Source organism: Podarcis melisellensis (genome assembly GCF_964234715.1).
Source record: "Podarcis melisellensis genome assembly, chromosome: 3".
Taxonomy (NCBI): Eukaryota; Metazoa; Chordata; class Lepidosauria; order Squamata; family Lacertidae; genus Podarcis; species Podarcis melisellensis.
Window position 1 is genome coordinate 79,947,281 of NC_138530.1, and position 22,071 is coordinate 79,969,351.

General features: G+C 42.1%; 1 protein-coding gene and 2 long non-coding RNA genes across 9 annotated transcripts in view; 2 read left to right on the forward strand and 1 right to left on the reverse strand.

Annotated features, from left to right (window-relative positions):
* Positions 1–424: 424 nt before the first annotated feature.
* On the reverse strand, positions 425–3,663 carry LOC309367601. The gene is made up of 2 exons (XR_014167251.1): positions 3,577–3,663; positions 425–2,736 (listed from the first exon to the last, which is right to left on the reverse strand). It is a non-coding gene; the product is annotated as an uncharacterized lncRNA (long non-coding RNA).
* Positions 2,585–6,458, forward strand: LOC309367600. The gene is made up of 6 exons (XR_014167250.1): positions 2,585–2,722; positions 3,560–3,619; positions 4,486–4,509; positions 4,707–4,780; positions 5,806–5,876; positions 6,182–6,458. It is a non-coding gene; the product is annotated as an uncharacterized lncRNA (long non-coding RNA).
* Positions 6,459–9,791: 3,333 nt separating this feature from the next.
* Positions 9,792–22,071, forward strand: part of SYNCRIP (synaptotagmin binding cytoplasmic RNA interacting protein) — a 20,012-nt gene continuing 7,732 nt past the window's right edge. For 5 of the 7 annotated variants that reach the window (XM_081905596.1, XM_081905597.1, XM_081905598.1 and 2 more), the window contains exons 1-9: positions 11,473–11,632; positions 12,323–12,441; positions 12,578–12,685; positions 14,518–14,631; positions 14,719–14,895; positions 16,917–17,052; positions 18,038–18,243; positions 19,905–20,054; positions 21,211–21,332. In XM_081905596.1, coding sequence (XP_081761722.1) covers positions 11,485–11,632; positions 12,323–12,441; positions 12,578–12,685; positions 14,518–14,631; positions 14,719–14,895; positions 16,917–17,052; positions 18,038–18,243; positions 19,905–20,054; positions 21,211–21,332 — 1,280 coding nt within the window. In that variant the 5' untranslated portion in view covers positions 11,473–11,484. Of the gene's footprint in view, positions 10,007–11,472; positions 11,633–12,322; positions 12,442–12,577; positions 12,686–14,517; positions 14,632–14,718; positions 14,896–16,916; positions 17,053–18,037; positions 18,244–19,904; positions 20,055–21,210; positions 21,333–22,071 lie in introns of those variants that run through there. The other 2 variants (XM_081905599.1, XM_081905602.1) reach the window with 2 other exon arrangements.

Below are 22,071 nucleotides of genomic sequence, written 5' to 3' on the forward strand. Positions count from 1 at the left end.
TTAGTTGATCTTAAAGGTGCCACTGGAATTATTAAAAAAGATTTTTTTCAACTTTCATCTTGTTATTTATCATGTTCTGGATTTCCTTAGCAATTGTCCACTTACATATATGCTGAATTTGATAGCACTGTGGTCACTGTTCCCATTTGATTCAACCACACTTACATCTTGTCAGTTGAGATCATCAGACAGGACCCCCCCCCCCTGTTGAGCACCCAGCACCTATTGAATACTTTTTTTTATCCCAGCAGGTATTTTTAACTGAAGTCTGATGTAATCAATGTTAACTTTTTCTGCGATGTATTTCTTGCATGCCACTTCAGAGATGATTATACTAAAGTGGTGTATAAGCTGTTTAAATAGTAAATAGTAAATAGTTAAATGCAATTTTTAAAATAATTGTATAACAAGGGGGAAAGCATACTTGTATCAGAACATATTTTAATTGACGCAGGCTTTAATAAATAGCATCCCAGCAATCGGCAAATTTTATGGAGTTTAAAGCTAAGCATACAAGTTCTAAAAGCATGCCTTGAAATCCATATTAACTCTAGTATGCTGTCGGGGGAAGAGGGAGAGGGAGGGGAAAGAGGAAGGATGTTGTTGGTTGAAATGAAGTCCGATCCTGTATAGATCACTAGTGGAAGCGCCAACAGAAACGTGTACAGATTCCACATGATCATGAGGAAGCCTGCATCTGGGCAGGACTTGTCTCTTCGGCGTAGGGGAAGCGGATCGGCTGTTATTCGGGGCTTCTCCACCCAGGTCTGAGACACAGAGTGAAACAGTGGTCGGGGGACAGGGGAGGCAAGATGATGGAGGCGTATAAACCCCTCCGCGGGTACTGTGAAAACAGACTCCTTTTGTCTGGATCTTCCCCGTGCAAAGTGGACGGCTGTCTTTGTATTGGTGCGCCTAAGTGTGACGGCTTGTGTTTAATTTGCCAAGTAACTGCAAAAAGCGACAGGAAACTTGCTCCCGAGTAGTACTGTTGAAGCGTATGCAGTTCCTCTGAGTCAGCCTGGAGATTTCAGAGGACCTAAAGGCAGCAAGAGGAGGAACGCCTCTCTCGGACCTTCATTCATTCATTTCTCAAAATAAGCAAAAATAAACAAATCCTGCCTTGTGCGGGCTGGCAGTTTAGAAAAAGCCTGGCTCCTTTTTTTAAAATGTCTTTTTGGTGCTACGGCCCCTCCACCACGAGGTGGCCACGGATGAAGGCGAAGGGAAGTGGGATCGGATCATAAAGAAACAGAGAATCGTTCAAAGCGCCATGGAGGGAGACCCTCGACAGCCTAGGTTTGAAACAAGCCACGCCTCTCTCCTTCTGCACAAGAGGAATGAAAAAAGAAAAAAGTCCACTCGAAAGGCCTGCCTTTCACCTCCCCACTCCCGCGCGCTTTCCCCGCTCGTCTCTCTCCTGCATCCAATGAGAGACGGGTGGGCGTAGCTAGCCTCGTTCTGCTCCGAGGATTCCTATATAAAGCACCGGGAGGGCGCCTGTTCGCTCTTTCGCCTGGACCTCGAAGAAGCAGGTGAGCGTTGAGTACGAGAGTAGCCGTTAAACGGAAAGGGCCGCCATTTTGTGGGCAGGGTGCGCTTCATCGCTCGCGCTCTCGCTGCAAAAACGGCGCTTTTAAAAATTGTTTTCGCGAGCTTTCCCTCGGCGTTAGCGCACCCCTGCCTCGGTAGCTTTTGGGGTGCAACGAATGAAGGCTGCGTGGGAGTCGTGGGGGCGCTGCGCGTGCAGGAATTTCGTAGTGGGGTTTTGTAGGCTGGGATTGGCAGGCTCCCTCGCACGTGGAGGCTTGAATTAAGAGGATATTTTTAATGATGTGGTAAAGTGGAGGGGAGACCCCTGTCATATTGCATGGCTAAAAGGATTGAGCATATTTTTTTTATCCCACGTTTTTTCCCGCCCAAAATCGCTCTCCCACGTGTTCCCCCCCCCAACCTGCAAATTTGGAACAAATTAAAGTGGGGAAGCGCGTAGCTACAGGTAGGAAAACCACGAGGGAGGAAGAGAGGTACTCGCCGCCGCCCTCTGGGGATATCGTCTCCACTCCGCGGCTGATACTTCATAAAAAAGCATGAGGGAGGAAGTCAAGAGAACGGACGAGCCCATCGTAAATAAATCCAGCTCTCAGGAGCAGTATATGATTGTAATTCTTAGCGGCCTTAAGTACTTGCTAGGATTTCTCCCAAATGAAATGAACGAGACTGAAATAGGGCTGGAATTGCCCTGGTTGCTTGGATCCCCAAGTAAAAGGCGTGCCTATTTTAACATACACCAAAGTTCTAACATAATCAGACTAAGTTCATGAAATCTTGACCTACTAATCTACTGTCTTAATAACTAGGTTCACCTGCTGATTAAGATTTCACTAAATCATAGAATCAGAAGGGACCACGAGGGTTATCTAGTTCGACCCCCTGCAACGCAGGAAACTTTAACCATGACTTGAACCCACAACGCTGAGATTAAGACTCATGCTTTACCAACTGAGCCCTCCCTTGGCTGCATCTGATGAAGTGGACTTTAGTCCATGGAAGCTTGTGTCAACAGTCAATTGTGTTGTCACAAGAGGTGCTCTTTCTTGTATGCTGCAAACCTGGATAGCTGTGTAACCTGATTTTAACCCTGTCTAATTTTAGCTCTGTTCCAGGAGCTATGGAACTAAGATTTGTGTTACTATTGCGGAGACACAAAATGAGCTCTGTGGTATGTATCCAGTACTCTGTTTCGAAATACTTGCATACTGTACTTTAGCTAAGATTTTGAAAATATTCCAGATATTAATTACATTGCAGCCAACTTTAAGTAGATGTTAGACATTTGTGTACTTGGAATCCCGATTTTGGATAATAGTGGCATTACCTTATTAAAACACATCTCTTTCTGTGTATGCTTGTCACTATCCTGCAAATGAAAACCTTCAGCTGGAACATTCTGACTTGTACTTTGTTCTTAACTACATACAACACTATAGCTCAGGTCATAGTGTCCTAGATGCATAGTTCATTTTCTGAACATGCATGATTATGGTTTTAAAGGGGTGCCTTCTAAGGGAGTAGTCCTAACCCTGGAGGCATGCTACTGGAAAGAGTTTGGAATTTGTGGAGATTTCCCTCTGCTGGGCTTTCTCTGCCAATGCAGGTCAGCCCATATACTGGAAAGGGACCCAAATTGCTGTGGGATAGCTGTTTCTGCCTGGAGCTGCTACAACAAGTATTGCAAAAATAATGCCCTAACAAGAAGTGTGCATGCACACGAAAGCTTATACCAAGAAGAAACTTAGTTGGTCTCTAAGGAGCTACTGGACATTCTTTTATATATATTTCGCCTGTGTCAGACCAATACAGCTACCTACCTGAATCTACAACCCTGTTAGAGTTGTACTTATGCATTAAAATACAGAATTCAGGCAGAAGGAATTAAGTTTTGTGATGAATCTTGTTTGCCAATTATGAGTCACAGTTTTGGTATTCCCTGACTTAATTCTTTTATTGTGTATTACTACTTTTCCTTCTTCTGAACTTTATAAAATTTTATTTTCAGATTATGAAAACACCAACATATGTAGAAAAGTATTCTATGGAGAATAGTGGATTTTCTTAGGTATGTTAAAATGCTGTTTGGAGACTAAAGTCATTAACTGTAAGGTTACTGTTTGGGAACTCAAAACTGCTCTCAGCTTTTGTAAGAGGATGAGAGATTGAGAAACTAGGGAGAGGGAGAATTCTGTTGCTGTAACTTAAGTCACTGTAGTGTTGCTTGACTGGTAAACAACATAAGAGTTCTGCTGTATTAGACCGAAGGTCTCCTTAGTCCAGCATTCTTTTCTCAGTGCCCAACCAGATATGCATGGAAATCCCACAAGCAGGGTGTGGATGCAGTAGCAGCCTCCTGCATGATATCCTCCATGAATTTGTTCCATTTTAAAACCATCACAAGTTGGCAGATATCACTACATTTTTTGGGTGTGAATTCCATATGTTAATTATTTGAATAAATACATATTTGTCCTGAGATCTCCCACCATTCAGCTTTGTTGGGTAACCTTGGATTCTAATTTTATGAAGTGTCAAAACTAAAAAGCCCCAGATGTTGTAACCTTAGTTCATGTGGGAGTTGCTCCTCTTGTGTCAAACTCCGCTTTGGAAGATAATTTATTTTTTTAAATCAGCATGTGCAGGTGTAACAGTGTCTCCCTGCATGCCATGATTTGCAGACTGGATTCATGCAACTTTCCCTTGATGCCATTAACTATGGTTCTGTTGCATTTGTGCTGCTGTTTTCATGGCTTGTAAACTTGTTTTAAACCATGGCATGCAGTTTGAACTAAGGAAACATTGGTTTGCATTGTTGTGTAAGAAATCTCTAGTTATTACTGTTCTGCAGAATAAAAGGAAAATTAGGTTTCTTACCAGAAGGAGAAATATAAGGAAAAACATTTCCCTAATACAGTATTTTTTCCTTTTCAGGCTTGAAGCTACTTTATCCTAAAGGTATGTGAGTTAAATTTTCATATTGAGAATGTATTGGCATTGGTTCAACCAGTGATGAGCCTATCCCGAACCTGATACAGTTTGATGAAAAACTGCCAATATGGATCCGGCTTCTGAGACTACCACCAGTAAACCAGTGTTTGATATGTAGATAATCAAATTCTGCTGACGCTACTTTCTCTGTCTTTCACTTAAAGGTAATAGCAGATGAAATCCAGGCAGCAGTTCCTCATTCCTAACGTACATTAAGCAGGTGGAATGTTTTGAATTGGTAAGTTGTATTCAAATGGGCAGGGGGGACATGCTGGTTTGGTGCCACTGCTTGAAGTGCCTTGGTGCAAAGTTAAGTCTCTAAAACCTTCCTTATGGACTTTTCCAAGGCAAGTGTTGTGTGGCCAGTAGGTTGCTGTTACTGGACTGAGCATCTTCCAAGCAGTAGCTGCACGCTACCAGCTTTTGGTGAAGGTCCAGCAGAATTGTTTTGCTGATGTGCCTAAGACTCTACAGCCAGGACTGGGTGCCTCCAGATATTGGACTTCCACCAGTCCCAGTCCCAACAGAGTGGTTAGGAATGATGGGAACTGTAGTCCAGTAATATCTGGAGGGTGACAGGTTCTGTATGCCTGCTCTGTAGACATCTCCATGAAAACCACCAAATAACATGCTGGCTTTGTCTCTTAACAACCTGCAGCTTCAAAGTTGGAGGAGATGGTTTGGTTCTTTTCACATTTGCCAGATTGTGGTGTCGCACTTGATGCAGACAGGGATTATGTGAGCGTGTAAAAATCTTGAAACTGGGCTGGCTTGTTTTATATTATTAGAAAGCCTCTATAATATATAGCAATAATGGATGGGGTTTTTTGTACCCCACCCATCTGACTGTGTTACCCCAGCGACTGGGCAGCTTGCAACAGATTGAACAATAACAAAACCGAACATCCCATTAAAAGCTTCCGATACAGGGCTACCTTCAAATGTTAGCTTTCACTAATGTGCCTTCCAACTGTTTGGGACTAGAATTCCCATCTGCCCCAGCTAGTAGCGTCATGCTTCATGTGGTCCAAAACATCCAGAGGGCCCCAGGTTGATGAAGTCTGATTTGTTGGGCTTCAGTTTGTTAGCTAAGGCCAAACAAGCTTTTATCTTTGTAACTATCATTTAACCTCTGAGCTCAGTGTATAGACATGTGTCATAAAACAGGACTCTTGTAAGACATAAATGTTCCAGATTTATAATTAATATTTCTCTGTTGACTATAAAAGTAATTTAAAAGTTTCATCATTGCTTTCTGAATAGGGATGGGACGGAGAGCCTAGCCTGTAGGCGGAAGACTCAACTCCTTTTTACAGTACCTATTGCAAAAACAGGTAAGAAAACATTTGCACGTGTTAATTTGCAAAGCACTTGAGAATCAAAAGTAGCAACCAATAAAAACCATATAAATGTTTGAAGTGGATTCTGATACGAATGAAGCTCCAACTGAATTATATTGAAAACAACAGTTGAGCGGCACCAGGATTCACAGTAATAAGACCTGAAACATTAAATAGTAAAGACTGGGAATAAGTATGTTGCTTAAATGTATTTCTACTGGTCATAAATTATTGACCTAGAGTACAATAGATGTAATAATCTGCATTAATCGTTTTTTTAATTGTGTTTAATTTTTCAGTGATAAGAAGTAAATGCATCAAACAAGGTTATCTGGAATCTACCTGAATGAAGTTGCAGCGTGCATGTGTGTCTCCATTAAGGAATATCAGATTAATAATAATAAATGAAAACCTTGCTTGCAGTTAAATGTTTATAACAATTATATGTACAGTGGCTTTGCTATATTCAAAGTTTGATGTTATCAAATGGTTCTTTTTCATGTCATGGGATCTTATGTGGCTCTTGAGAATGAAGATTGAAGCAGTGTTTCAGAATAAAGCTTTACAATCACTGTATTTTAGTTATTTAATGTATTACTGAAGAAACTTTCCTGAATAATTTAATTGGTGGAACTCAAGCAGTTGCAGCACTAAAATGGTTTTGGGGTGTGTAGGTGTAGTTGGCATTTGCAGATTAAGGTGTTCAGTTGTCCTGCTGCAGATCAATTAAAGTGAGTGGAGTAATACTACCATATTTTATTTACTTTATTGGTCGCTTGAATGTCCATATATAAAAAACTCCACAAGGGAGGGGGAAAGGGTATAATACAATAGATTTAATGTATCATGTAACATTTATATTAAAACTAAAAAATAATACACCAAGTACTCTCCCTAATTAGTATATAAGCTATTTTCCCACTTCAACCTTCCTAGCCCACCTCCACATAAAGTTTCTGCTGCTGCATTTTACCTGGATTTAAGCTTCAGATAATCCAAAACTCCCCAAGCAGCATTTTGGAGCTTCCATTGCCTCCATGAGATACAATAGTAAATGTGTGGTAGAGCTGTCATTTGCATACCACCATGAAATTGGATGGCTTCAGTGGTTTTATATAGATGTTGCCTGGAAAAACCCACCTACTGGAGGGCCTTTTCTGTAGAACCGTCTATTGGGATTTCTTTAACCATTACTGTGCTTTTTAAACCAAGAGGTATGCTTTCTACAGGCATCAGCTCTTATCACTTTAGAACTGAAGCCTGCTGTATTTTTAAGGCCCCCAGTGGTGCACTAGCAGGGGGGCCGATGACTAGTTTACATGAAAATTATATTTATGAAAATTTACATACCATTTGATTGGGGGGGAGTCTAGGTAAATGTGAAATAAAACACTAAAATTATTGACAAAAAGTTACAGGTATTTTAAAACAGAAACGCAACACAACATTACACACTAAGTGTCTCGTTACAGGGCTGCCTTCAGATGTCTATGGTTGTATAATTGTTTATCTCTGGCATCTGACAGGAGGGTGTTCCACAGGGTGGGCGCTGCCACTATTGAGAAGACTGGTTCTGTGTAACTTTGGTGGAGATGCTCCTTCGGGTATACAGGGACAAAGCCATTCAGGGTTTTAAACACCGAATTGTGCTCAGAAACATACTGTGAGCCATTGTAGATCCTTATGGCCAGTGTTATATGGTCCCGGTGACCACTCCCAGTCACCACTCTAGCTGCTGCATTCTGGATTAGTTGTAGTTTCCAAGTCACCTTCAGAGGTGGCCCCACACAGAGCACATTGCAGCAGTCCAAGTGGGAAATAACTGGGGCATGTACCGGTACCTCTGGCATGACAGTGCGCAGGCAGATAGGGTCTCAGCTGGCGCAACATGTGGAGCTGGTAGACATCTACATGTCTAGATAGGCTTACCAAACAAAAATGTTTTAAGCAGGTGATATAAAAAATAGTGAAGGAGCCTGCCTGATATCAATAGGCAATGACTTCTAAAGTATAAATGTAGCCACAATAACAGATCAGTTTCTTACAACTAAAGAATGAGTATTATGTGGCACCTGTAACAATGCCAGTTCTGTTGATCGAAGCATTTGAGTAGGCATATTTGGGGTTAGGCCATCTCACAAGTAAACTGGTCGCAAGCTGTTAATGACTATATAGTAATAATTACCACATTGAACTTGGCCTGGTAGGAAATGGGCAACCAGCACAGATCTCTGAGCATAGCTGTTCTATGCAGACAGGTTCTCACTCCAGTCAGCAACGTTGCTGCAGCATTTTTCACTAACTGCAGCTTTTGGATCAAGTGCAAAAGAAGCATTGCACTACAGTAATCCAACCTAAAAGGTAAAGGTACCCCTGACCGTTAGGTCCAGTTGTGGACAACTCAGGTTACGGTGCTCATCTCTATAGGCAGAGGAAGCTGGCGTTTGTCCGCAGACAGCTTGACTAAGCCGCTTCTGGCAAACCAGAGCAGCCCACAAAAACGCTGTTTACCTTCCCGCCACAGCGGTACCTATTTATCTACTTGCACTTTGATGTACTTTCGAACTGCTAGGTTGGCAGGAGCTGGGACGGGGAGCAACGGGAGCTCACCCCGTCCTGGGGATTTGAACCGCCGACCTGATCAGCAAGTCCTAGGCTCTGTGATTTAACCCACAGCGCCACCTGCGTCCCTAGAAGTTACCAAATGGCTTCACAGGACAAGTATGAACCCACTAGATTTGGCTAGAACAGGCATAGCCAAACTTGACCCTCCAGATGTTTTCGGACTACAACTCCCATCATCCCTAGCTAACAGGACCAGTGGTTGGGGATGATGGGAATCGTAGTCCTAAAGCATCTGGAGGGCCAAGTTTGTCCATGCCTTGGCTAGAGGGTCAGAAACAACCCCACCCCTCCTTTAGACACTAGCTTAACTGTGTCCTGTCCCTACCACCTCCCATAATGGGGAAAAAATAGTCTTCACAATTCAGCTGTCCCTCAGCCGGCCTTCCTGGAAACTGAGGATTCAGCTCAACTTTACCTCAGCTGCCCTTCCTGGGAATTCAGGAGTGTACGGAAAGTAGCATTAACTGGCAGCAGTGACTGTCATCTTCCTGTTTAAAGCTGTTTATCTACTTGACAATATAATTATTATTAGTTACTGCTACTACTGTTACTACTGTAATTTTAAATTGACTAGTACCAAGCTTTGCTAGGCTATGATAGTGTGTGCAATTATTATTTTTTTAAATGCCGAGTTTCGCTGTTATGTCAACAGCAACTTCTGGTACACATCCAGGTTCCCCCAACGACTTTACACCGAACTTTAAAAAAACCCCACAAGCTAAATATATATCTAATGCACAGTATACGCAAAAATTAAACAACGTAATGAAGCGTAAAAGCAACATTGCACTAATCGTCAAGAAGTTTATTGCAATAGCCGTGACAATCCGAAATAACTACGGCACGTTCAGAACGCGAAAGTTCCCTCAGTTCTTGAACGTGCGCGAGTTTCCCGTAGCGCTAATTAGGAGTCGCCCAAAGAGCGGGCGGCGGCGGCAGGGCAGGGGCGCGCGCGCAAGGGAGGCGGGCAGCAGCGCACGGAATGTTCTTTTCTCTCACCTTCCGCAACGTTACAGCGTGCCGAGGACCGCCAGCCACCGTCTGGCTGCCGTAGGCGCATGCGCGGCCTCCCATTGGTCCGCCGCCTTGCCTAAGAATCTAGCTTTGCCAAAGTTAGCGGGCGGGGCGATAACCCTTGTGGATCTGCTCGGGAGACCCCGGCGTTGGGGCTGCGCCAGCGCGCGCGCGTTCTCTCTCTCTCCCTCACACGGCGGCGGCGGCGCCTCCTCCTCCCTCCCTCCTCCTGGCTTCTCCCCGCCCTGCCTGAGCCGAGTGGAAGGGGGCTGGGGTTGGTTGGTGCCAGCAGCGGCGTGAGCGCTCGAGCGGCCGCCATTTTACGCAGGCTCCTGCCACATTCTCAGGACACGCTGAGGGAGCGGAGAAGGGGCAGCTCCGCAACCGCGCCCCCCGCCCGCGCCACCCCTCCCTCTCCGGAGCCCTTTCGCGCGCCGCTCATCGTCCCTCCCCCGCCGCCAGCGCCTGCCGCTCGCCCCACACAGGTCAGCAGCCACCGAGGCTCGTCAGGCGCTGTGGAGAAGGGAGGGGAGAGGGAGAGTCGGCGGGGGGGGGATGGCTATGGGGGGTGGAGAGAAAGAAGGGGCCCGAAGAGAAGGTTCTCCCCGGGAGGAGCGGGCCGGGAGCCCGTGGAAAAGGGAGGGGGAGCGGGGGGCAGCCTGCCGCCCGGCCGGTTCCGGCGGGGTGGGAGCTTGGATAAACAAAAGAGGCCGGCGGCGGCGGCGGCCCTGTCCCGCGCAGCTTCTCCCGGCACTTAGCCACGCTGGACGGCGGGTGCCGCTAGGCCGCACGATGTGGAGGGGAACGAGGGGAAGCCCTCCCTTCTCGCCCCCCCTCTCCCTCCCGCGAGGGGCTCCAGCTGCCTCATTGTCCAGGCGGCAGCGCCATTCATTGGCCACGAGGCGCCTCCGGGGTGGGGTGGGACATGGTGGGAAGGCTGGAAGGAGCAGGGCAGGCAGCCGCCGCCGATGCCAGTGTGGCTGCGGGACGACTTCTTTTTTCAATGGTGGTGGTGGGGTTTTGCCGCGTGCCTCGTGTCACGTAACGGGCCAGAACCTGGGATCCGTGTCTTTCCAACGCTCGAGTTGGAAGAAGCATGGTGGGAAGAAGGGAGGGAGGGTCTTGATTCTGTGCGTGCGTGTTTTTACCCGGCGGGAGGAGGAAAGCCATGGGAAAGCAGTCATTTTTGTCCGCCCCCCCCCCCGTTCTTTCCACATGGCGAAATCGGGCCCAGGGTGTTGCAATTCTTCTCCCGGAGGGAAAAGTGGAGGAGGAGGAGGAGGGACAGGCTGCTTTTCCGGGAGGGGGGGTGGGGTGGGGTGGAGGGAAGTTGGTCGCTGGAGGAAGTTGTAAGACATTTGAACGCGCCGAGCACGTGTTTCCAGCGGACATATGGCGGCTGCTGCCGCTTGGGCTGGGTGCGGACTGGGAAGCGCTTTGTTCCTTTCGCCTGGTTGCTTTTAGGCCCTGTCAAAGAGGCGGGAAGAAGCTGTAGCGTAGGCAGCGGAACGGGATTTCGCGAGAGGTGCGAAGGGTTGAATGAAGCGATTCGGGTAAAAGCAGCAGGGAATGGCAGTGGCTGTGTCGCGCGTTGGTGGCTGCACGTTCTTCCGCGCCTTTTGCTTCTTGTTCCATTTCTAACTTCTCCAAGAGCTGCTTAGGGCGTTTTAGAGAGATAGAGAAGGGAGGTGAGCTAGAGAGTTCGGCTGGATTGTGTAAAATCTGCAATAAAATCCTAATATCCTCGCTAGGCTTTGGTTATAGGGTATGCCTTTGCACTATTAGTCTTTCTCTTGAAAAAGCCTTGCGTGCTTTCTGATTGCAAAAGTAGTAGGGAAAATGGCTTACACTCTGCGAGTCCCTAGCAGGTAGCTGCATGTATTGACTGATACACCAATAGTTCGGCTTTAAGGTTTATAGCTTAATTATGATGCTTATTGCGTTTGAACAGATATCTGGAAACATGGCTTCTGAACATGTTAATGGGAATGGTACTGAAGAGCCGATGGATACTTCTGCTGCAGTTACCCATTCTGAGCATTTCCAGACATTGCTTGATGCTGGTTTACCACAGAAAGTTGCTGAAAAACTAGATGAAATTTACGTTGCAGGTAAGATGTAAAACTTGCAAAGTCACATTTTCAATATTTTCTATTGGACTTTTCCTTGCTTTGGGCTAAAATAGCAACTTTTTGTGGTTTCCAAACAAAAAACAAAAACCCAAAGATGGGGACTGCAGTCTTCTTAGCAAGTGTTTGGATGATAAACGATAATGTGGCATTTATGCTGCTGTAGGTTAGTCTGTGGTACTGAGTGAATGGGTGGTGGTAGGGGAATGCAGTTGTACTTCAGGCAGTAGGAAGACTTCATAGTGGATTATATTTGTCTTTGGAGCACTGTAGTAAGTGAGGCAGTAATCATAAGCATCTCTTCTGGAGGATACCTGATTTAATGTTTGAACCTGTGGGTGCAAAGGCTACTGTGTTTTCAGTCATGTTCTGAAGCTCAGTTTTGGAGACCAATAGAATTGTTTGAGTGCTTTAGTCTTTTTAAACAGTTTCCTTAAGAGGCAGAAAAGTACTGAGAATCACTGCTCAAGTTGAGTCAACTGTTTATGCAAAATTATGACTTTTCAGAGTTTGTCAAAACTTAACAAATATCAGCATATGTATTACAGTACATTTGTAGATTAAAGCAACTTTTTAAGTAAAGGGGAAATCCTGAAATGGGCCTCTGATCAGTGGATCTGCTTCTGAAATGAAATAACTAAAAATGCTAGAATATAATATTTCTTTTTCTAGGGCTAGTTGCTCACAGTGATTTAGATGAAAGAGCTATTGAAGCTTTAAAGGAATTTAATGAAGAAGGTGCATTGGCAGTGCTTCAGCAGTTTAAAGACAGTGATCTCTCACATGTTCAGGTAATGTACTACTATAGTGGCATTTCTGTTCCTTGATAGTACTACAGTTTGTACTAGCACATGTGAAAAACTTGAACAAGTCAGGATGATTGATTTAAAATTCAGCCCTTACACGTTATTTGTGTAATCTTTTTAGAACAAAAGTGCCTTTTTATGTGGCGTCATGAAGACATATAGACAGCGAGAAAAACAAGGGACCAAAGTGGCAGATTCTAGCAAAGGACCAGATGAGGCAAAAATCAAGGTATGTTTCATTATAGGCCGGTATGCTTATGTCTTTAGTGCTAATTTCTGTGGTTGTATAAGAATGATTTGTGTTGAAGTATTTTTTTAACAATATTTTTCTTGGTCATTCCTTCATTGGTGCTTGCCAGTTGACATTTCTGTAAGAGCAGCTTACCCTTATTTAGATTCCTCTGCACAGTATTTGTCCATATTTTAGTCTTGGAAAAAGTCTCTGGATACAGGTCCTGTTCTGCATTCTGCAGAGGGATATGTTAGCAGGGTGCAATTGTGAAAGTACCTCTGACATCTGATTCGTGCCACTAGCACTGTGCCACAAATTGTTATAAAATGGCAGCTTTTGTACCCAGTCTATACATTTAATATTGGCATCATGATTTGTAGGCTTTCTCTTTCTTGCTTTTAATAGATATACATTCACATCTGTTTTTATATAGATGGGTCATGAATCATCACTATTGGCACTGTAATTTGAGATTAAATTGTATCAGCCAGCAGTTGGAAGTTTAGTACAGCCTGACACTGGAAAGACTTCAGGGCTTCATGACTATTGAAGTATACCGCAAATACTTCAGCTTATTCTACCATGAGAAATTATATCTTTTGATAGAGTAACTTTTTATTGTGTGAAAGCCCACAACAATCAAGTACAGAAATTGTAGAAAAGCAATTGAATGTAGCATTTGCACACAGTACATATATTTTTCCATGGCTTGCTTGCCTTTGTTTTTTGAGTACTCAGTACTGGAATTCCAATACATTTTATCCATTATTTCATTCACAAAGAGCTAATGAAATACTGAGCAGTATTTAATCTCTTTAGTCAAACTGAAGTATGCATGTCCCCGGGACTGTAGGGCAGGCTTAGTGTTGATTGAAGCATGCATGTTTATGCTAATTCATCATACAATTTGGAGGAGGGGGAAGAGTGGCCTTCCATAAAAAGTGACCTGGACACTTCCAAGCTTATTGTGCTGCTGCCCCAATAGGCATGTTATGTTTTATTAGGTGTATTCTTTTAAACTTGAGGTCTCTCCATGCTTCACTTCTAGCATGCTCTCCAAATTCAGAGGGCACACCTATTCTCAATTGAAGCAGGCTCTGTGTATGGCCAAGAGAAGGCTGCTGATGTCCTACAGTAGTGGTTCTCACAGGGTGTGGTGCGCCACACTGGTGTGGCAAGTGTGATGGGAAGATTCAAGGATAATCAGTATTATATTTGGGAATGATTAATGTTCTTATATAGCTGCGTTGTTTTATACTTTATGGATGTCCAGTGATCACATTATAAAGTAATTGTGTTCTGTTTTATAAATCAAGCACTGCTAGGAGTTGTTTATTTCAGTTTCTCCATGTATTTCTTATCAATACAAAATTCAGGGTGGTGCAAGCAAATTTTAATTCTGAAAGTGGCCCAGAGAAAAAAGTTTGAGAACTACTGCCCTGCAGTGAGGCACAAACAGGCCTTCATTTGGTGGGATAAGTGTAGGATTCTTGGCATAACAGCTGCCTATGCAAACAGAAGGCACCTGGCGAAGGAAGCAAAACTGACTTTGAGAAGCTTTGCACACAGGATTTAGGATTGAAATGTACAATAGGTTTTTTCGGAAGGGTGCGTTTTTGTGCAAAAATCAAAGCAAAAAACAAATTTGCTCAAAATTAGTATATACTCAGACATACTCAAAGCTGAGGGAATGCAAGTTGCTCTTAAAACATAAGTGTCAAAGATTATTTCATTGCAAACATTTGTCTCCTTTTCCTATTTTAATTAGACCGTTTACTTACTTGGTAAACAATTAGACTTTATTTAAAACTCTAAACTTAAATTTGAAGGCACTTTTGGAGAGAACGGGTTACACACTTGATGTGACTACTGGACAAAGAAAATACGGTGGTCCTCCCCCAGAGTGTGTCTACTCAGGACAACAGCCTTCTGTTGGCACTGAGGTAAGCAGCATCACATTTTATGATGGGGTGGTGTGGCCTTGCTACCCGTATGTGTGATCCTTTTTAAAATATGTTTTTTTGTTACAGATATTTGTGGGTAAGATTCCAAGGGACTTATTTGAGGATGAACTGGTTCCATTATTTGAGAAAGCAGGGCCTATATGGGATCTTCGCTTAATGATGGACCCTCTGACAGGCTTAAACAGAGGATACGCTTTTGTCACTTTTTGTAACAAAGAGGCAGCTCAGGAAGCTGTTAAACTGGTAAGATTTTTCTTACTGCATTCTTTTAGGATCACCCCTTTATCTAAAAGCAAGTACAAAAATCCCTGGCAGAGGCTGAAAGTATACTCTATGGTGTACATCATGATGTATAGATTAGAATTGTTTAGGTCTCGTGACCTCCAGAACCTCTTTTAGTTAAGCAGTTCTAAGAGTTCCTTTAACTTATTTATTCAGTTTGTTATGTTATATGCTGGCTGTTCTTTTTTTCTTCCATCCCTGTGAGCGTCAAGGATAGCAGAAATGGAAATGCTTACAGTGCAGTCTTATACATGTGTACATGGAATTATGTCTTGGGTTAAGTGAGCTCATACTGTACAATATCTTCTCTAATTCTATTAGTGGCTATATGTTAGAATATCATAGATGTGGGGAAAATGGAATTATTGCATGAAGAGCAGGATTTTGAACAAGTTCTTTTTAAAGGCTAAGAAACATGACCCTTGACCTGAAAGAAAACTAGCTGCCTACCATTTTACAAAAGATTTCTGTCTTACTTGCTTGAAAAAGATCCAGGCTAGTGACTGGGCTTATGAAGTACCATTTATTTAGCTTAAAGTTCCACACCCGTAATTAAAATTTTGGTAATGGTCTCTAATGTTGAATGTACTGTAGTGTTACATGGTACACTAAATTGGTATAGTGTGCAGTGCCTTCAAGTGGCTTAATTTGATATTAAAGTAATCTAATTGTCCGACTCTACTTAAAATGAGGGATCGTTCTCCATGGTCTCTGTTCCCTCTTTTGCTTTTCTACTTGAGGATTATAGCATATCCTTGGTCTCTGACTTGCAATTCAGGGAATGAGCACTGCCATAAAGGGTCAAGGGGAGCAGTATCTGGGGAGAGAGATTGACAAGGTCATCCTTTGCCCATAGTCAAAACAAGAACAGTGGGACACTTAGCAAAAGCCAAGTAGCTCCATAGGTAGTCTTAGGCTTAACTTTTCCTCACAGAGTGAGATGGCTTGTACAATTACTGAAGTATGGTAAGGATGCCTTCTACTCCACTTTATATTGATGTGTGTTTCCAACGGGAGAGGATCCTGCTGCAATGCAGGCTGTAGTTGGTTTCTTTGAAACTAAGCAACATTTTGTGTATTAGGAGATGAAAGGCAGAGAATAGTTGTCCTCAGGTACCACTGTTGCTGCTTTTCTCTGATCTAGAATTAGAGCAACACATAGGGTTTAACCCAAGGTGTCTTTGAAGATCATTTCCCCCAAATAATCTTAAGAGCTGTAGTTTAAGGGTGCTAGGAATTGTAGCTGTGTGAGGGGTAAGCTACAGTTTCCAGGGTTCTTGTATGTGTGTGTGTGGTGTCCACACAGCTGACAAGCATAGTGTACTCATTTACAGGGTAGCTAGGTTATTTTGTTGCCGCAAGAAAAACCCCATTATTGTGGCAATTTTTAAAAAATATAATATTATTATAGCATAAACTTTTATGAACCAAGGCCCATGGTAATAAAATCCCATAATAAAATTGTCAGTCTTTAAAGTGCCTCAATACAGTTCGTTGATACTGTGTCCAGTTACTTTTAATCAGGTAGGTGGAAGCAACCCAGGGCCATATAGAACCATCTATTTAGTGGCCCACGTAACTGCATTATCACATGGTTAGAAGCCACGCTGCTGAAAATGGGGCACTCCCAATACAGTGGTACTTCAGGTTACAGACTCCGCTAACCTAGAAATAGTAGCTTGGGTTAAGAACTTTGCTTCAGGATGAGAACAGAAATCGAGCTCCGACGGCACGGTGGCAGTGGGAGGCCCCATTAGCTAAAGTGGTACTTCATGTTAAGAACAGTTTCACGTTAAGAACGGACCTCCAGAATGAATTAGGTTCTTAACCCGAGGAACCACTGTACTTGAAGCACTTGCTCCTCTTTTGAAAAAAATACTACTCTGTATTGAGTGATATTTCTGCAAAGAAGTAAAAGTTCAAGCAAGGAAAAGCATAAGCTTTTTTGGATTACCTACCCTATATTACTTTCTTTCTTCTAGTATAACAATCATGAAATCCGCTCTGGAAAACATATTGGTGTATGTATCTCCGTTGCCAATAATAGGCTCTTTGTTGGCTCTATCCCTAAGAGTAAAACAAAGGAGCAGATAGTTGAAGAATTTAGCAAAGTAACAGGTAAGCTACTTGGTATCTTGGGTGTGTGAATTTAAAAGGAAATAATTCAAGTGATCAGTGATGAATTTTTTCACCATCTTTCGGCTGATGTTGAATGATGATGACATTGTAAACTGAGATCATAAGGAATATTCTTGACAGTAAGAAAGAGATGAGCTGGGACTGTGGCCTATCCTTGTGTCATACATTGCGTGAGGGAGGTTTTACCCAAAGCCTCTTATTCAGTAAGTTTGACTGTTTGGAAGAAATTATTAAAGGAGTAATTTTGCTCAGTTCTGCTAGATCTTGTTGTCAATCATTTAGAATATTCATGAACATTCCATGACATCGTAACAGCTTGGCTTCGTTTGCCCTTTATTTTATGTTAACACACTATACTGTGTTAAGATAAAATAAAGGGCAAACGAACCCATGCTGTTACGATGTCATGGAATATTCATGACATTCAGTAGAGACATACTATACTGGTCAGTTGCTGAAAATATTTGACTGGTCAAATATCTAGCCCCAAATTAGAGGCATGTGTTGTACATATGCAGTCTTTTCTTGTTCATTTCAGACTTTCTTTCTAGAAAAGTACTTTTGATGGGGAGTAAATTAAATTTTCTCTGTGGGTTTTCAGTTAGTGCCATGGTATATGTGGGGAAAAGCATCAGAAGATAAGCTACCGTATGTTTCCGTGTATAAGACTAGGTTTTTTAATTTAAAAATTAGGTTAAAAATTGGGGCTCGTCTTATACACTGGGCAAGCTCCCCCCATTTTCTTAATTTGGAGTCCCCAAAAATTATACACATCTTTTACACAGGGACGTGTTATACACGGAAAAATATGGTATATAAGAAATTTACTGGGGAATTTTAGCAAATCTAATAGTCCACTGTATTATATTAGGGTAAAAAGTCTAATTGTCACAGTTTTACTTCTTTTTTTAAATAAATTTTTATGACTGCTTAACTAAATGCATGTGATTGGCTTCAATTTCAGAGGGTCTCACAGATGTAATATTGTATCACCAACCTGATGACAAAAAAAAGAATAGAGGCTTTTGTTTCCTTGAATATGAAGATCATAAAACTGCAGCACAAGCCAGGCGTAGGCTAATGAGCGGAAAAGTGAAAGTCTGGGGTAATGTGGTAACAGTTGAATGGGCTGATCCTATAGAAGATCCAGATCCTGAAGTCATGGCAAAGGTAAAAGATAACAGTGATACTTTTTAAAAAAAAGTTATAGCAAGCTGAAAGTTATGGATTATTTTGTTAAATCTTATCATATGGCAAATGCTCAGTGTTAGAAACTGAGATATAAAAGCTAAGAGCTAAACAACACCTTAAACCTAGGTTATGGGTGCAACAACGGAAGGCGCACTTTTTTATAAGAAGAATGCAAAGCTGAAAATGAATGAACTGCAGCTAAAATATATTCATTTTTCACATGGTCTAGTCTTTCCCCTGCCCACCCCCCTAATATTCTTAAGAGGGTCTCTTCTCCAGTCTTCAAACAGTTGCTGGAAGTGGGGAGGCAGAAAAAGGTCCTCCTTTCCTTCCACTTTGTAGTTTTACTCTGAAATCTTAGGCGCAGTACTGAGCTCAGAAATTGCTTGCCCTAATGAAGTTCCCTGTTGCAAAATGCACCTACAACAATGGGAGTTTCAAACACTGCAAATGCTGTAGAAGGAATAATGCTTGCGAAATGATTTTCTTACAGTAACTTGAATGGCTTGTTCTGCACTCAGAGCAAGAACATTTGTGAAAGCCTCAAAAGTTTACTTAAATCTTCAACCAAACTATATAAAGCTGATAACTCAACAGGTGAACATGTGACACAACAGGTGAATGACACAAAATTTGCAAATGGGATCATGATATGAATTTTCACTGCTTTTAATAATTTTTATACAAATTGTGGATTGTTAACTTGAAGCTTTCTTGGCTCATAACTGAGGAGGAGACATATTTCAATCCGATGCCCTGTTTGTGTTTGCATGACCAGCATTTATCAGACTAGTATGACAAAACTAGTTTCAGTTAGGTTAGGGACAGAACTTTACTGCATTATCTCATTACATTTTGTCAATACAAGTTCTGCCTTCTTTTTTGTCCAGTCTTAGTATCCCCATTGTTGTAGGTGATGGCTTCAAATCACCCAAGTCCCATCACTGCATTCACCAAGTCTCATCACTGGGATCCTTTATTATCATTTACTGGCATTGGGTTTCATTTCCACATTAGGTAAAAGTCTGGGGGAATAGTGAATGTGCATTGCTGGGACAGATGACTGCTCTAGGCAGGAGTCAGATGCCTTTCTATGCTGAAACTATGTCAGTACCTTTAATGTTCCAGCAGCTAACCAGGGACTTGGGTGTTGGGACTTGCAACAACATACCACCACTCTTACATATCCCAAGTGACATTGGAAGAATGAGTATACGTTCGGAGCTAGTAGGCTTTTTCCCCAGCTATAAGCATCTTTGAAAAAAATTGTGGATGGAGTTGTTGTTAATAATAATAATAATAGTAATAATAATAGCTTTTAGGGAAATATTTTGTCTGAATTCTTTGTAATAGGAATTTGTAAATGTTGAGATCCAGAATGTGCACAACAGAACTTTGATCTTCCTTGTCTGCATCCCCTTGAACCCTTTCGAAACCTTCTGAGGGTTAAGGGGAACCCACAGGACTAGATTTTGGGTGTGCATGAGAAAAGGATGAAGGTCCTGTTGGGTGACTGGAAGTTGCTTTTGCAGTGTTTGATACAACTCAACGGCACATCCCAAGTGCTCTTGGCAAATGCCGGTATTTCAAAGAATGAAACAAAATTGTAGTCTGAATTAACCCTTGTTGCTTTATTTTAGGTGAAAGTGTTATTTGTGCGGAACCTTGCAAATTCAGTCACAGAGGAGATACTAGAAAAGGCCTTTAGTCAGTTTGGAAAGCTGGAGCGAGTGAAAAAGCTAAAAGATTACGCTTTTATCCATTTTGATGAACGTGATGGTGCTGTAAAGGTAGGTTTTGATTAACAGTGCAGCTACTGCTACATGATCAAATTATTTTTAAGTCACATGTTTAGGTAAAACATTTGTGTTATAAAATGCTTAAAGCTTTGTGCTGTAGTTTTGGGCTCTAAAGTGATATGAATACAGCAGTTGGCTGTTAATGTTCTGAGAAGTTTGGTGCTCATTTTTGCTGTCTGTCCAAGTAGAAAAATCATTGCTTCTCCTGTGCTTACCTTGTCCTATACTCTTTTAAAAATAAGGATAGAATGCAGGCTGTTTAGTTCACTGATCTGCTCATTTTTAAGCCATAGTCTATTCTAAAACCCTTGTGCACAGTGCAGAAACAGCTGAGTCCAGAGTTTTCATGAGTGGAATTCCATTTACAGAAACCTCCAACCTGGGCATTTATGCCTTTCCCCTGAAAAGCCACTCTGGAGGTCTAGGAGACCCCTGAACAGTGTAGGAAGTGACATGAGGCTTGTAGTAGGAAGGAGGAATTGGTTAAATCGCTTTTCTTCATTGAGAACCCCTGCTGCATCTCTTGTCTGTTTCATGAATGGGACCCTTCTATTTGCAAATGAAGTGTTGCATGTCCAAGTAGGAGTTAGAGTGGCTAAATATACCTGAAGTTTTCTAAACTTAATCATGACACCAAATGCAATCATTTACATTTCTACCCTCCCCCCCCCGAAATAAAAATAGAATTGTCATAGGGGAAAACGCAGTTTCCAATTTTGGTCATCTCAGTATTTGAAAGCTGAAGAATTACATTTTGTTCTCTTTGTTCATACAATTCCCTATTCTCTTTGTTTTTACTTTGAACAACTTTACCTTGCAACCTATTTTGTGGGAATGTGTAGCTGCTTTAATTTCAAGTGTTTGCTTTGCAGCACAGATCTTTTTGCAGATCTGGTTTCAAGCCCTCATGGGTTGCAAGGAGTATTTTTGAAAACCTACACATTGGAAAAATCAAAGGACCTCAGACAGGGCCTCTAGTGGACAGGAGGTGGGCTTATATGCCCTACATATCTACCAGCGGTAGATCTCTTACTACTACTCAACATCTCTTACTATTCATATTGTCTGCGTTCTTTGCATATTATTAAAAAAATACGTTTTTGGAAGAATTTATTGCCAATATGCATTTCAAAACTATTCTCCACAGGCAATGGAAGGAATGAACGGAAAAGATTTAGAAGGAGAAAATATAGAAATAGTTTTTGCAAAGCCACCTGATCAAAAGAGGAAAGAGCGGAAAGCGCAGAGACAAGCTGCTAAAAATCAAATGTAAGTGCTAAAGTGTGTGCATTTGACACTAAATGACACTTATACAAGTGTTGTGGGTTTGCAGTTCTTGCTGTATGCTGAGCATACATACCATGGAAACATTTGTAAAAAAAATGTAGGGTTCTTTGATGACATTTACTGCTCAAGATATCGACTTCCCTTTATGCATGCTTTTCCAAAAATAAAAGTGCAGCCTGCATCTTTTGGTCTATTTTTAAAAGTGGAGAGAGAATTACTGTGTTAACTACATAACATATCCAGGTGAGAAGTAGTGTTCTGTTCGTTACTTAGGCCTGTATGTACATTTTTAAAATAATATGTCCTCAGAAGTGATCAGGCAAGTGCAGCTTTCCCCCCCTGAGATACCATAAGAAAAAGTGGAAAAAGCAATAGAGACATGTAGCTGATCAGAAAGTGTCTCTGGGTCTATGAATTTCTGCTTATTTTATTCTACATTCACTGCATTCAGTATTTAGAAGCTTTAGTTCTTTGTTACTAATCCTCACCTTAAGCTTTTTGTTGCAATTTTGTGTATCCTCTGTGGTTTTTCATGACACAATAATTGACTGCTGACAATATTCTATCCAATAATTTTAGAAAATTTAGACTGAAATCCTGTGCACATTTTGTGGTATGACAGGAACACGTGTGTAACACTCCTTGTGGGGGACAAACTGTATGCCATAAATAATATACTCCTTTCCCCCCCACTGTTTATTTGTCATCCTAGTAGCTATCT